The 14,324-nt window shown below is 43.6% G+C and overlaps 1 protein-coding gene across 1 annotated transcript in view; it reads left to right on the top strand.

Annotated features, from left to right (window-relative positions):
* The window catches only part of GALNT12 (polypeptide N-acetylgalactosaminyltransferase 12), a 45,989-nt gene that overhangs the window by 8,482 nt on the left and 23,183 nt on the right, over positions 1–14,324 (top strand). Inside the window, exons 2-5 of the mRNA XM_086469016.1 lie at positions 4,871–5,040; positions 5,765–5,954; positions 8,582–8,767; positions 11,065–11,182. Coding sequence (XP_086325142.1) covers positions 4,871–5,040; positions 5,765–5,954; positions 8,582–8,767; positions 11,065–11,182 — 664 coding nt within the window. The remainder of the gene's footprint in view (positions 1–4,870; positions 5,041–5,764; positions 5,955–8,581; positions 8,768–11,064; positions 11,183–14,324) is intronic.

Raw genomic sequence — 14,324 nt, 5'->3', positions numbered from 1 at the left:
GTTTTACAATAGGTTGTTTATTTGAAACTAAGGAGACATCAGTCAGGAAATGCCTAAACAAAATTAAATAGGCTATTTTGGAGAACATTTATGTCAATTAATGTAATCACTCAATTTATTGCATTGTAAGGAGCTGTTTCTCTTAGAGATGCGTATCTATACACAGGGAGAGACAGCATGAATGTGTGTACACTGGGCATGCTGCCATGAGTTAATTAGGAGTGGCTGCTGACATGCTTTTATGTAAGACTTTCACCACAACTACAACAACGATCCGGCAAGGGAAAATACATTTTTAATCTCCAAATTTGATGTTCCATATGCCCGGTGACTCATATTTTAAGAAAAAATGTTCTGTGAGTTTTCAGAGATCTGTTAAGAATACAATCTTTTCATAAATTATTTAATGCTTTCTAAAGGTATACTATGTCAGTTTTGCTTTTGCAGTTTCAATGGGAATGCCTGAGAATACAGGCCGGTTTGAGATTGCGTAGCTTCTTCCAAGCAGTTCGAAACAGCACGTGTCACTGCTATATCTGATTTAACGAGATTTACGTGACTACAGTACGTGACATTGCCACATACACACCATCGTAGTGTCATCTAGCAAACACCGTGAGGGCCCTGCTCCAGGCTGGGTGTCAGGCAGGGGGCTGGGAGCCAGGCTGCCTGCGTTCCTTACGGTGGGCCCTGGGCTTGCCGACTCACAACGCAACTTCCTTTTCTCTCCTTAATTTGAACAGAGTTAAGACATTGAATTAACCAGCAGGTGTTTAGCGAGAGGTGTGCTCCCACGTGGCGTTTTGTAGGCCGCAAGTAAATGCGTCTGATCGGGATGAAGGGCAGCATGAGAGCAGGGAAAGGCTGTGTTGGACTTCAGCTGGTGGTGCTTCTGCGTGTGTCGTCCGTGCTGGGCGCGTAACAGGCATCTCATGTTGTTACTAAACGTTTGGTAGTTACGATAAGTAGGTTCAAGGTGGTGTCCCAAGCAGCCCGTAGGAGACTGGGGGTAGTTTCCCGTCGTTTAACCTCAGCTGCAGAAAAGTTAAGCGTCTGCTCTGTAGCTGAACCTCTGTGGACAAGGGGGAGGTGGGGGCCCACAAGGGTCCGTTTGTCCGTGCTAGATAAATGGCTTAAGGGGGGGTGAGGTGAATCGCCTGCTGGATCTGTCCTTACGGACACGCGGGGTCCAGATGATTAGCTCGAAGTTGGCACTTAGCTTTATGGCTAACTGAGATGCCATCAATCCTGTCTTAACATGATAAAAGGACAGTGTTACACGTTTGAGGGTGGCGCTGAAGAGCGCCTTGGTCAGAAGCCAAAAGCAGCTTGCCGTATAGGCAGTATAAACACACATGCTGGGTATCCACAAAAATATATTTTGGGGCTGCTGTCACCAGGTTGTATCCTCCCTGTCATTTTAATGGCATATTGTAACCGATAGGCATTTGTTTTTCTGAATAACACAAAGTAGGAGTGAAATGATTTGTTTGGAGAGTAGGAGCTTGGATACTTGGCCGACACCCGGAGGATAAAAATACATCCTGAAGTTTGCCAAGGTGAATACAGAAGATGCACTACTAAGGTGGTTCTGTTGTAAACAGGAGTTGGGAAATGGAAAAGCTGAGTTGTGACCACTGGGCTTTAAGTCAGGTTTCATACTTGCAGTGGGGTTTTTGAAGCTTGTCTGTCTTGTGAAGCAATAATGTTGAGTGGCCATATGCGTGCCCCTTAATTGTTATTCAGCCACACTTCTAAGCTTTTCCATTTCAGGGATTTGTTTGGTTTTGTAAGATTTCCTTGCACTATTATTTTTCCAGGGTTTAAACGCTTTGGGTTTGTAGTCTCCCCAGTGGGATTATTTTTTAAGACTTAGCAAAACTCTTTGAAATTCCTTTCAGTACAGAAAGACAAGAAAAAGTATGCTGCATTTTAGCAACAATATTTGAGACTGCTTACAGCACTCTAGTAAGGAATATATGTGTTGGAAATAATTTCTGAGATAAAGTTGCAAATCTGCATAGAAGTTGAATAACTTCATTTTTTTCTTCTAATTTTTTAAAAGTAAAAGTTCCAAAATTTTAGCTGGTCTCTATGTGGCGATTAGTTTTCCCCAAGATAAACTTAATGTACTAAAAAGCTAAGCTTTCAGTTGTGCTCTGTGTATTTTCATGTGCAAGGTGAGAGGTGGTTTCTCTCTTTGGGGGGCTGGCAGCTCTGTCCAGCCAGCCCGTTTCGGGGGGAGCAGGCTGCTGGGGGTCCTGCCCTGCCCGGTCGCTTCCCTGCACTTGCGTGCTGCCTTCCACCCTGCAGCTAGTAAATAAAACACCCTTTTTCGTGTTGGCCTCTTCTTCAGAACCCTAAGAAACGTGCACCCTGGCATGTCCCGTAGGAGCTGACCGTTTCCCACAGCGCAGGGTGTGCTCGACGAAGGAGGCGGCAGTGCACAGTGAATCACAAACAGCTCGGGGATTGCCTCACTCTCTGCCAAATTATGTTTCCCCATCTCCAGCATGTAATTTTCAGGCAAATCCATTGAAGTCTTTAATCTGTAATTAGGTTTATAAGCTTCTTTAGACCTTTTGGATTTCCTTTTTAAAATAATGGAATAAAACATTTTTATTCCATGAATCTCTCTGACGTATTTTCCAGAGAAGGCTTTCCTGGGAGTTTTCTATTTATTTCTTTTTTTCCTTGTGTTTTCTGAAATGAGTAGGTAAAGATCCCATTTCCATCAAGAAATGAACTGAAATTACCTGGTACAAGTGACTGTGATATATAAGGAGAATTTTTTCCTGGCAGTACTGAGCATAAATGTTTTTCAATAGGCTAAAGTAAATATGTATTTCTAAAATTGGATTCGTATGGAGTGGATTGGATCATATTCAAATGATTGCTTTTTTTTTTTTTTTAAAGTTAATTAAAATGTCACTCCTTTTTTTATGTGTTACTACATGAACATTTGGCAAAATCAATCACTTCTGTCGCCAGCCATTGGTGTGAGGCAGTTCTCGGTGTGAATGCCCCTGTTTGCCTCAGGACGAGTTACAGCCTGGAGGGACGGGCATTTTTGTGCTTCCCTGTGGAAGTGTGTGTGTACCTCCCTGTCTGTGTGTACCTGTGGGTAGGCATGCATATGCATCCTATACAATGGGGGGTGTTGCACAGCGTTCCTTTCGTGTCTGAGAGGCGGCCTTCTGTGTGCCTCCTCTGCCCAAGTGTCGTTTCCTCTCATTGCTTCCTATTTTCAGGTATTTATTACAAAAGTACTCTACAGGCTTTTTTCCTCATAAGAATTTTAATTTTAGAAATATTCAGATTCAGCCTTTTTTCTCTGTACCACATATCTTAATAGATATTGCCTAATCTTTAAAGAAACCTATAAGAAGTCTTTTTTATTGTAAACACCGCAGCAGTAAATAGTCAGTAAATATATTCTTAATGTGCTATAGGTAAGCAGTTTTCTTTTAATGTCCTTTTCTGAGTGTTTTGGGGAATTTTGGTTCCTCTAAATTGACCTGAGGGATTTTGCTGTCATGTTTTCTACTGATCAGTTCTGGTTTCCCTCTTCAGCTTCCCGTAGCAAGGTTTTGGAGGACGTGCTGCTGTTCTGTTCTGGTAGGAGAGATGTCCTACCTGCTTCGGTATCTGTTGTGACCTGGCAGTCTGCAGCAGCTGAAGTGTGCCCTTCTGCCCCTTACAAGCCCTGGTGACTCCAGGCAGGATCACAGACTGGTTTGGGTTGGAAGGGACCTTAAAGACCACCCAGTTCCAGCCCCCTGCCCTGGGCAGGGACACCTCCCACCAGACCAGGTTGCTCCCAGCCCCATCCAGCCTGGCCTTGAGCACGGCCAGGGAGGGGGCAGCCACAGCTCCTCTGGGCAGCCTGTGCCAGGGCCTCACTGCCCTCACGGGGAAGAATTTCGTCCTTATGTCCAATCTAAATCTACCCTGAAAACTGGAAGCATAAGAGAATTCAAACATTTCTAAACCATTTCTGTTGTTTTTTAACAAACCTGCTCATAGAGAATGCTCTAAGAAAAGGGGAGAAATGGTAATAAATACCATCATTATTTTAAAATTCTTTCCGACCAGGGGAATCTTTAACGATTTACACATTTGGCTCAGCTGTAAGTTTCTTGGCATCCTTCTGTTCATTTAGGGAAGTTCATATATATATAATTATAGGAAATACATTCTGGAGCTTAATCCAAAAGTTTGCAAACTTCCTGGCTCTCCATAGAGCCAAAACCATGCATTTCTATGTCTGTCTGTGTTTTTTACAGATTTCACTATTATATCTTGGCAGTTCTGTGGTCTTCCCAAATTCTGCTTCAGTGTACATACATCTCAGTTCTGTTGCTGGCTTTTTTTTTTTCCTCTCTTTATATGTTGCAGTTCCTTCACAGTTATATTTTTACTGTCTAGCACTTGTTTTATTTTCCAAAGCACAAGTTGTCGGTAATTTATGCTACTGTTTTTACCACACTTAGGTTGTATATTTCTTTTGTTCTGTAATTTGAGGCATGTTTTGTCCATTGCTTGCTCTTCTACTTGAGGTAACGTTGTGCAAAGACAACTACTGCAAATCCGCCAGCCCAAAATACCTCCCGTTGTTTTTCTTTTTAGACATTATGGGGGGGTTGCAGAATTTTAGTCATAAAGCTGCTGGGGAAATGTGACTTCTGGAAGACAAGCTTCCTGAAAGTGTTTGCATGACTCTTCCACGTCCATACCGTTCTTTTAAGGTTTTTCATATGTCCTTGCTTACAGTTAGTAAATAGCGTACAAAATCTTCGTTTGAGAATAGCTTTCTGAAAATTAACAGATGCTTTTGCACTTGTACTAAAGGTGACCCCCTCCCTTACAGATGCAGAGAGAAGAAGTATGACTATTACAGCCTGCCAAAAACCTCCGTCGTGATAGCTTTTTATAATGAGGCGTGGTCAACGCTTCTGCGAACTGTTCATAGTGTTCTGGAGACATCCCCGGATATACTTTTGGAAGAAATTATCCTTGTAGATGATTACAGTAACAAAGGTAGGAAGAATAATTCTAAATGATGTTTCATTGTTGATGAGATGTTATTGATTAGCCAGTTCACAGGAGAAAAAGATAGGCTCTTTGGGTAACATACCATGAAATTGTGCAATGTAGGCATCTAATTGGAAAACAGTTTTTCTTGTAGCGTGCCGCTGAAAAATGTGACTGCTGGACCAAATTTAGTGTAGAATGGGGAAGCACGTTTGCTGGGTTGTAACATGAGTGCTTGCATATATAGAAGACCTACGATCTGGTCAGAGCATTTCAGCTTTCCTAATTGGAGCAAGTTTTGGTTGCTCCAAGGTTGCCCGGGCGTCTAATGAGAGCTACCTCGGTGCCTGTTTCTGTTTGAATTACGGCACACACAGGCAATGCTGGCATTTTCCACCACACAAGAATTGTGTTAAGAATAAAACTTCTTATATGGAAAAGTTTTACGTAACATTTGAGAAACACTTCGCAATTTGGAAATGAATTACGGAGGCAAGTAGGAAGCGTCCAGTTTCTTGAAAATCACTGTGATTTGTGTCCTTTCAAGTTCTGTGCCTTTTCCTGGTCCTTTCCTAACACAGACAGGCTCGAGAGTTGAAAAGGCCAGTGTCTTTAAGGCAGTGCTATAAGTAATATGCTACTGAAAAAAGAGCTTTCTCTAGCATGAGGCAAACCAGTCATTCCAGAACTATATTCTTTCTTTCTTTTTTTTTTTATTTATTTGTTACAGAACATTTAAAGGAGCCTTTGGAAAACTACGTGTCTGGCTTGCGCAAGGTGCGTCTTATCCGTGCAAACAAGCGAGAGGGGCTGGTTCGAGCCCGGCTGCTGGGGGCATCTGTGGCGAAAGGAGACATCCTGACATTCCTGGACTGCCACTGCGAGTGCCACGAGGGCTGGCTGGAGCCGCTGCTGGCGAGGTGAGCTGGTGCTCTGGGCTGGGTGTCTGTCCCGCTGCAGAAGGAGAAGAGAGGGTTTGGCACACTCCTGCAGCGGAAAAAAATGGCTCTTGGTAGGCGTTGGCCGAAGTCTGGTCCCTGAGGCACTGCGAGGGTGTGTTTCCTGGCCGTGGGGTAGCGAATGGATGTGTGGAAGATCAGGAGGTGGATTTTTGTTTTCTCCCTAAGGCCAGGCTGCTCTTTTTTTTCCTTCAGAAAAGGGAAAGTTTTTTGTTTTGTTCTCAGCAAGAGGAATAATCTTCCTCCAGCTTTCAAACTACCATGGGAAAGGTGGCTACTTCTATCAGCCTGGGTGGTGGATGAGAAGATCTGGAGAGGTGTGTGCCCAGAGACATCCCCTCTTGCAGGGCAACGTACACGTAAGCAGATTGGAAGACAAGTCAGTAAATTCCATCTTCCCAGTCCTGAGCTAATCCATCTCTCTCCAACTGAAGAGAGATTTCCAAAAGCACACGCTCCCTTGAGACATGTGAATCTTCCTGATTCCTAGTGGAACTTGTGTTCTCCAACTTCCCATGTTTATTTGAAATTGTATCTGGAATAAATTTTTTTTTTTTTCCCTTAAAGTTGTCATACTTATCTAAAAAATCTCGTACTTTCTAAATTTCATACCAAGTGTATTCCAGATAACTGTGGGTTAACTATGAACAGTATAGATAGTGTGAAGAAAGGAAAAGGCGTAATAATCAAAGCATAAGCATGGTTTTAACGACTGTTCTCTGAAAAAACCAGTATGTAACTCTGGAGATGCTGCTGTAATTTCTTCACTTCTTTAGCAAACCACTAGATGGCAATCTTGAGGAAGGATGTGGATAATTTTACATGTAATAAATCGCCTTCTGTAAAAAGTTAGCCCTGGATATGTCTTGGAATTTTTGCCCTTTTTGCTGCAGATGCAGCCGTACATCTCCAAGGGGTGTTTGCACGTCGTCTCTTGACTCACATGTATGGAAGCAATACCGCAGTGTTAGCATTTTTCAGGGCAAGCACAGCTGTATTTGTAAGCTGCCCACGCTTTGTACCACAATTAATCCTTAACTTACAGAAAAGGTGATGGGTTTTCACTTACCTGATTCCTTTCATAACTAAAATCACGTTCCAGATACTGCATTTTTACATTTTATTGGGAATTGCTTTCCTCCGTGTATGTGTCATTCTCATTGCTTCGTACCTAAGCTTTATGCAAGTGAGACAGGAGACAGCAATATTTGTCTAAGCCCTTTTGTGCGCTTTACCAAACAGGATTTCAATGGGAGATCATAAAGAAGAAAACAGCTGTGTGACATCTTGCCTCTGGCAACAAGGCACCGTTTCATACTTAAGGCAGTCTTTCTCAGCTCAGACAATATTTCTTCGGAATGGCTTCTGTTCTCTGCTGCGTTTAACCACCACAAGCTGCTCTAATTTCAGAGTCGGAGCCCCTCAATCAGCCTGCGGGTTTTAAGCTTACTAATCCCGTGAGGAACTGGCTCCCCTTGAATGACAGATACATCAGGTCTCTTCCTGGTTTGGCAATGTAACGTGTTCAGTTTTTCTTCTCCTCTGCAGTGCCCAAATCAGAAGATGCAGGGCTAAAACGGTACCAGCACCTTAAAGTCAAACAAGTCAGTTTTTCACTGAACTGACAGGAGGTGTCTAAGACTGGTGCAGGGAAGACTGCTCAAGGGTGATTTAGGAGAAACAAGATAGTTCCTTGGCTTGAGCTGGTGTGCTTGAAATTGATCTCTCCTGGTACTGAGAGGCCTTTCCAGAAGTTGAGCCGAAGGCAAAGGATCCCACGGTCTTTTGTATGGGCAAATGCTTTTGGAAAGGAATCCAGAAAACCCTGTGTGGTACTGAGAAATGGGAGGAAGGATTTTATCTCCTTGCAAAAACAGACCTGCAAGAAATGTTGTCAGCTCTTGATGTATTCTTGGTAGGATAAAGATCTTGACTATCTTTACATCAGCCTTGCTGATAGGTGTGTCATTCTGCAGTACTGTCTTGTTTCTCCTTTTTATCTCCTGTGTTGTCAGGGTTGCTGGAGGCCTCTCGCATGTCGCTGTCCCTGTTGGAGGTCTAATTCCTCTGTCACATGGGTGTGGGTTTTTTTTTGTTTAAGCTCATGCCTTCCTTTTGAGTTACTGTTGCAGTGCTCCGTATAACTTTTTGCAGATAATCAGTTACAAGAAAGCCCATGAGCCAAGAGCCTGGCATCCTTGCAGCATGGTAGTCATGCTGCTTTCTGAATATCTTGAATGCTGCTACCTGTACAAAACAAAATAGATGTTTTTGCTGAGACCGCGGTGCTGGGTATGGCAGCCAAGCCAGATGCTGAATGTGTTATCTCGGGCCACCTGGCATGCCTCAGTTCCACTGTCCGGGAAGATTGATGCTTGCCAGGTGCCTACAGCTGAGTCCATCCTGATGCATCCTCAGCAATAAATCGGTGGTTGTTCTTGTAGCTGTCCTTTCTTGTATTGCAGCATGGGTTGAAAAGGGTCAAAACTTGGCGTTTGGTATTTGTAAGTATTCTCTGCTCTTGACAGTTGTGGTTTTTGAGAGACGTTTCTAATGGAAGTCACCCTTTTCTTTTAAAATCATGTTAGGATTGCAGAAGAAGAATCAGCTGTTGTCTGCCCTGTTATTGATGTTATTGACTGGAATACGTTTGAGTACTTGGGAAATGCTGGTGAGCCACAGATCGGCGGATTTGACTGGAGACTGGTCTTCACTTGGCATGTTACACCTGAAAGAGAACAGAAACGGAGGAAGTCCAAGACCGATGTGATCAGGTTAACTTTTACACATCTTGTGAAACTGTGAATGTTACAAGTGCTTTTGACTTCACTTGGAAATGCCAGGTTCTGAACAATATTTGAGAAATAAGCGTGTTACTCAAAATTACGTGTCTTGTTTAGTTCCCCTTTTTTTTCCCAAAATAGCTCCTGCTCACCATGCTTCTCAAAAAATTCTGCTCTAAAAGCTGAAATGCCTTTATACTTTTCCATATGGAATCCTTATGGCACAAGCAGTCTCTGGACTCCTGCAGGCAAACAATGTGAAGGGTGTAACTCATTAACTAATACTGAAGGACGTCCTCTGCAAAGCAGAGATCCGCGCTGTAAAAAATGTTTCATGGTCAACGATGAAAAGGGGAAAAAATCATCAACCAGTCAGAAGGCAAAAGCGGTTTAGAAGACTTCATCCGTGCTGTAGCAATAGTGGTGGTTCCTTGTTCTGTTTTCAAAGGTGAACCAGTTTGCCAGTTCTTCGTTGGGATGAAACGATACAGCTCTACCCATCATAGTTTCTATGAAGGGCGAGCTCGTAAGAGCTCACGCAGGTGACGTCCTTGTGGGTTTTAGTTTTGGTTTCTTTTAAGACAAGTTGCAATTAGTCAGTATTATCTGTCACTCCATACTGTGTTTTTAGGAGAGGTAAGGTGAGAGTACAGACAGTGCTTTGGGAGAATGGACACTGTAGACAAAACCCTGAGAGTTGAGGGTCTGCTACGCTCAATTTGGAAGTTGCTAAATTTCATTAGTGTATTGTAAGAAATGAAGCAGTTATTTGGCATTTTTAACGTCACGATTTTGTTCCTCCTTGCTTTATTTATAAGCTGTTATCTTACGGACTACAACAAATACAGAATTCTCTTAGAATTTTTTTGGTCTTTTATAGGTCGCTTATCATGGTAATAATACCCATTACTTCACAAGTATTAATAAACTTATCCTCAACTGAGAGAAGAGAACAGTTGGGGTTTTTAAATGGGAAAAGTGAGGCAGTAATTTAGTCCTTCTCAGCATGTATTAGTCCACATCCTCCTGAAATAAAGTTTCAAAATACAGTAAATGTTTTTAAAGCCTTTAGTTTAAATGTGATGCTTTTCTTCTCCACGACAAGAATCGTCTTTGGCATGCCAAGGGGGGTGAAAATGATGAGGGATAAAGCTTCACAGTAGCCTGAGGACTGTGAGCTCGGCAAGTGTCTGGAGAAAGCAGCAGTGCTGAGAGTGGTGTCACCGACAGCTGTGTTTGGAAGGATGAGATCTGGAGTGAGACAGAAGAGCTTGACTGGTTATGGAGTTTGGGGGTTTTTTCCTTCTGTCTCACCTCATCTCTTTCAGTTCTTTGAAACAACATATGACAGTGTAAGACAGTGTTGCTTCAAAAAGATGGCTGGTAAAATTAGTTTTGACAGATTAAGAGTAACTGATCACTGCACCTAGCATATTTGTTAATATTAACCTCAACAGCAATTTAGTAGAATTCATAAAGTGTCAGCTGGATTTACTTCCAACCAGCATTATATGCTTGGCACTTTAAAGAGGGTCATTTTCTAAGACTGTAAACAATTAGGAACAATAAGCAACAAAGTCAAGTTTGTATCTACGTGCACGCACCACCCTGCTGAAGGTACATCCCCGAAGTGCACTGTCGCTCTGGGCCTTGTGGTCTTCAGTGAGGATCCAACCTTGGCCCCTGATTTTTCTTCCAAATGTAGCAAACAATTGAAAAATAAAACGGATGGGCGGATCTTAGAAAGAAAAAAAATCTCTTCAGGGGCTCTGTTTAATTAATTCTGTGCAGTTGATGTCTGAGAGTTTTTCCACTGGATATAAATGGGAAAAGAAATGTTACTAATTACTAAAGCAAAACTATGTGTTTACTTACTACTTAAGTAAAATATATAAGGGTGCTTCACTTAGATTTTCAGAGCTGACTGAAATAATTCTGCCACAAAAAAGCTTATGTTCTACGGTGTGAAGGTACGAGGCTAGCCATTCGTGGCCACTTGCAAAGACACTGCAATTGCGAAAATTTTTGATAACACAATGTTTATCTTCTCTGGTTTCGTTGTTATTTTTATTTTAATACATTCTGGAACTTGTTTCTGATACAATTTTTTACTACAAAATTAAATGTAAATGGCCTGACGATACACCGCTTAACGGATCAGTGGCAGACTGTTGTAGCCAGAAAAGACTGTGAAAATGGAAAATAAACATAAACTGTATTTTTGATCTGCAGTTTGTTAAATTTTTTTCACTTTTTTTTCAGTTCAGAGTTACTATTCTCTTTTATAGGTCTCCAACCATGGCAGGTGGATTGTTTTCTGTGAGCAAGCAGTATTTTGATTATCTTGGTTCATATGACACAGGAATGGAAGTCTGGGGAGGAGAAAACCTTGAATTCTCATTTAGGGTAAGTGGCTGAATTGAAATTTGTTTGGGTTGGTTTTGTTTGTTTTTTGGGAGAACAAAAACAAATTTCTTCTTTCTTTCTTCGTGGTCTTTAAGTTAATGAGATAGCTGTAATGTAAGCAAGTGTTAAGAGGAGAATATTTTGGGAGATGTTTATATGAATCTCTTCCTTGTTCTCATGCTGCAGTGTAGTTACATTTTCCTTCAGAGTAGCCATTTTAAAACCATTTAAAAGGATATGTCTTTTGTTTTGAATGCCAGTGTAAAATGTAAGTAGAGGTGTGTGATATTAGTGGATGAAGTTTACATTCTGTGTCTTGAAGAGGGTTGTTGGAAAGAAGCATTTATAATGCTTTAACGTGACTCTGGAGCTCTCACCACGGTTGGAGTGAGCGGGAGGCAGCTGGTGGCAGTTACCAGCGGGGCAGGACAAGCCAGCCCCTGCTCTTCTTGAAGGCTTTATTCTGTTTCGCTTCAGGAAAAGTTTGTATAAAGGTTGTAACAGGTGATGGGGAAAATCTCCAGGAACTGTAGAGCTGTACCCCGCTGGAAGGTGGACCAGTGCTCAGGTGTGAAGCAGCTAGCTAGCTCTGCTGGGGTGAAACGAATTTGTGGCAGAGGAAGAGAAAGGAGGTACAAGACAGTCCAGACTGGCGAGCAAAACAGTCTTTTCCTCCTTAACCCCGCTGTTACTTGTGCTGCTGCTGATTCCCACAGAGCACTGGCTGCCTGTGGTTTGCCCCCTCTCACCCTTAGCTTGCTCAAGCAGTCCAGTGGTGGTGCAAGGGGTACACGGCAGGGCTGGGTTTGGCTTGCAGGGAGCTCACGACTTAGTATCCTGGATTCCCCTTGCTTTTGCTGCTCATCATCGAGTATGTTTTATGGTCATAATGGCACTTCTGTGTGTCACTGGATTGTGGGAGGAGAGAGTTGGTGGGTTTGCTTTGTTTTGTTTTTTTTGGGGTTTTGTTTTGGTTGGTATTTTTTTTCAGATGACAGATTTCAGGGATTAATGAGTGTTCAGGGTCAGGTTGGGTGGGACTTTGAGCCACCTGGTCTAGTGGGAGGTGTCCCTGCCCATGGCAGGGGGTTGGACTAGATGTCTCTAAAGGTCTCTTCCAACCCAAACCGTTCTGATTCTGAATAGTCATTTGATGCTATAAACCCGCTCTTGAGCAGGGAAGCATCTTCAGGCAGTCTAATGTGGTATGTCTGGCTGTTAACCACAGAAGCATGGAGTCTTCCTGGCGGCTGTTCCTGTCTCCTGATGCCTGTAGTGCAGAAATCCTAGCAGAGAGGGCACAAAAATAAGGAAAGAAAAGGATTAGGGAAGATAATAAGCACAGACCTTCAGCTGACGTGGTTTCTCTCTGGAGGGGGATTTCTGAGCTGAGGTTGCTGTTTGATCTGGATTCATGACCACCTTCTTCCTCACGTAGGGAAAAGTTTCTCTGGCACGTGAGTCCGAACCCACGGCCTAACTTGTCTTGGTCAGTAAATTCAGCAGGTCTGTGCCTGAAGCTCAAAGCAGCTTACCCACCTCCGTCAGCTCTGTGAGCTTCTGAAGCAGGAGTCCCGCCGCTGGCTTCAGTTCTGGGGCAGCCCGTGTTGATGTGTATGTTGCAGTGATCCCCTCTTTCCACTGGAAGGGATTTCTTCTCTGTGGGATAGCTGCTTCATTGTGGGGTCAGGAGTTATGGAATAACTCTTGATGAAATTATTTTTATATTTCCTTTTGAGAGGCTGCTCCAGGAGCCACAAGTAGCAATAGATTTGGGTTGTACTTGGGGGCCCAAAGAAATGATCGTGCTTGTCATCAGCCACAACCCAAGGTAGGTTAAGCTGGCAAGCAGCCTGGTGGTCGATGCCATCCCCAGCTAACTCTGGCAAGGGAAAATTGTTTTTCTTGCTTACTGAGGGATTGAAATCTTCGAAACAACAGCCACAGTTGACAGAACTGGACACTACAGGATCTACTTCAAGTTGTTGAAAAGTCTGCAGTCTTCTGTGACCCTGGCTGCCACAGATTTGGTGGCACCAAAATGGTTGCTTCCTAACCAGTAGGAGTTAGGGGTAGCACTGCCCTAGACGGCAGTGATTTTCTCCTCTGAGACGGATTGTGGCGGCTTTCTAGGAGGAGCTCCCTACAGCTGCTTGTAGCAAGCCTCAACGACGGCCCTCTCTGCATGCAGTTCTTGGCGCCCTGCTCTTCATGCCTTGTTTTTTGGGAGACCGAGGCTTGCAGATAGGACAAGCTTGACCCCTGCCCTGTACGACATGGAGTGCCCCTGCACTGGCTGCTGCCTTAGGCCCAAGCTACCATTGACCTCTGCCAGACTCTGGCATCAAGTCTTCTCTCTGATGTTACCAGTTCCCCTGAATGAGGTGTTTGACCCCACGGGGTGCAGCGGCATGAACGAGCAGTGCCTCTGCTCCTTCAGCGTGGAGAAATGTGGTCTTCTCGTGGGCTGGAGGAAGCATCAGAGGTTGCCTAGCGCTCAGAAAAGCACAAAAGGAGCAGCAGCAGAGTCCCCAGGAGCCAGGGTGCTGGGGGGGGGGGTCTGCACAGGCACATTGCTGTGCCCCGCTGGATCGAGAGGCTGTCTTCTGGGGGCCGATGGTTTTGAAGGACAGACTGTGCGATGGCTGGCGACTATACCTGGGTGTGTTAATTTTACCGGTGCAGCTGGCCAGTAAGATCTGGGCATTTGGATCCAAATTGTGCGCGACATGCTTTCCTCTATTTGATAGCGAGCCCCTGTACTAGTGCTTCCTGCGGTGAGGGTTTTTGTGGGAGAGCAGAGCGCTATGATGTTGCTTAACTATGTTCTTCTGGCTGCCCAGGGTGCTCAAGAAGGTCAAGAGGGATAAATCAGTGTTAATTCTGTTGTCCCCATGGTTTCTAGACCTGCCAGACCTGAAAATTAGGATCAGGGATACTGAAAAACAGTGCAAATTAATTCATTGTTCTTCTCTCTGAAAACACCATGCTTTCCTGATGACATGAAAGGACTTGTCCTCAAGCTTCCTCTTTCTCATACTTCGATTATTCTAAACTGAAAAAAATTCTCTGTGGTTTTGAGAGGTGCCACAAGGACAAAGCTTCAGCTAAAAGCATGATGACTAAGAGAGATGGAGGCTGT

Source organism: Leptosomus discolor, chromosome 8 (assembly GCF_034619465.1).
Source record: "Leptosomus discolor isolate bLepDis1 chromosome 8, bLepDis1.hap2, whole genome shotgun sequence".
In the NCBI taxonomy this organism is placed as follows: Eukaryota; Metazoa; Chordata; class Aves; order Leptosomiformes; family Leptosomidae; genus Leptosomus; species Leptosomus discolor.
Note: the sequence above shows the minus strand (reverse complement) of the source record. Positions and strands in the feature narration are given on the sequence as shown.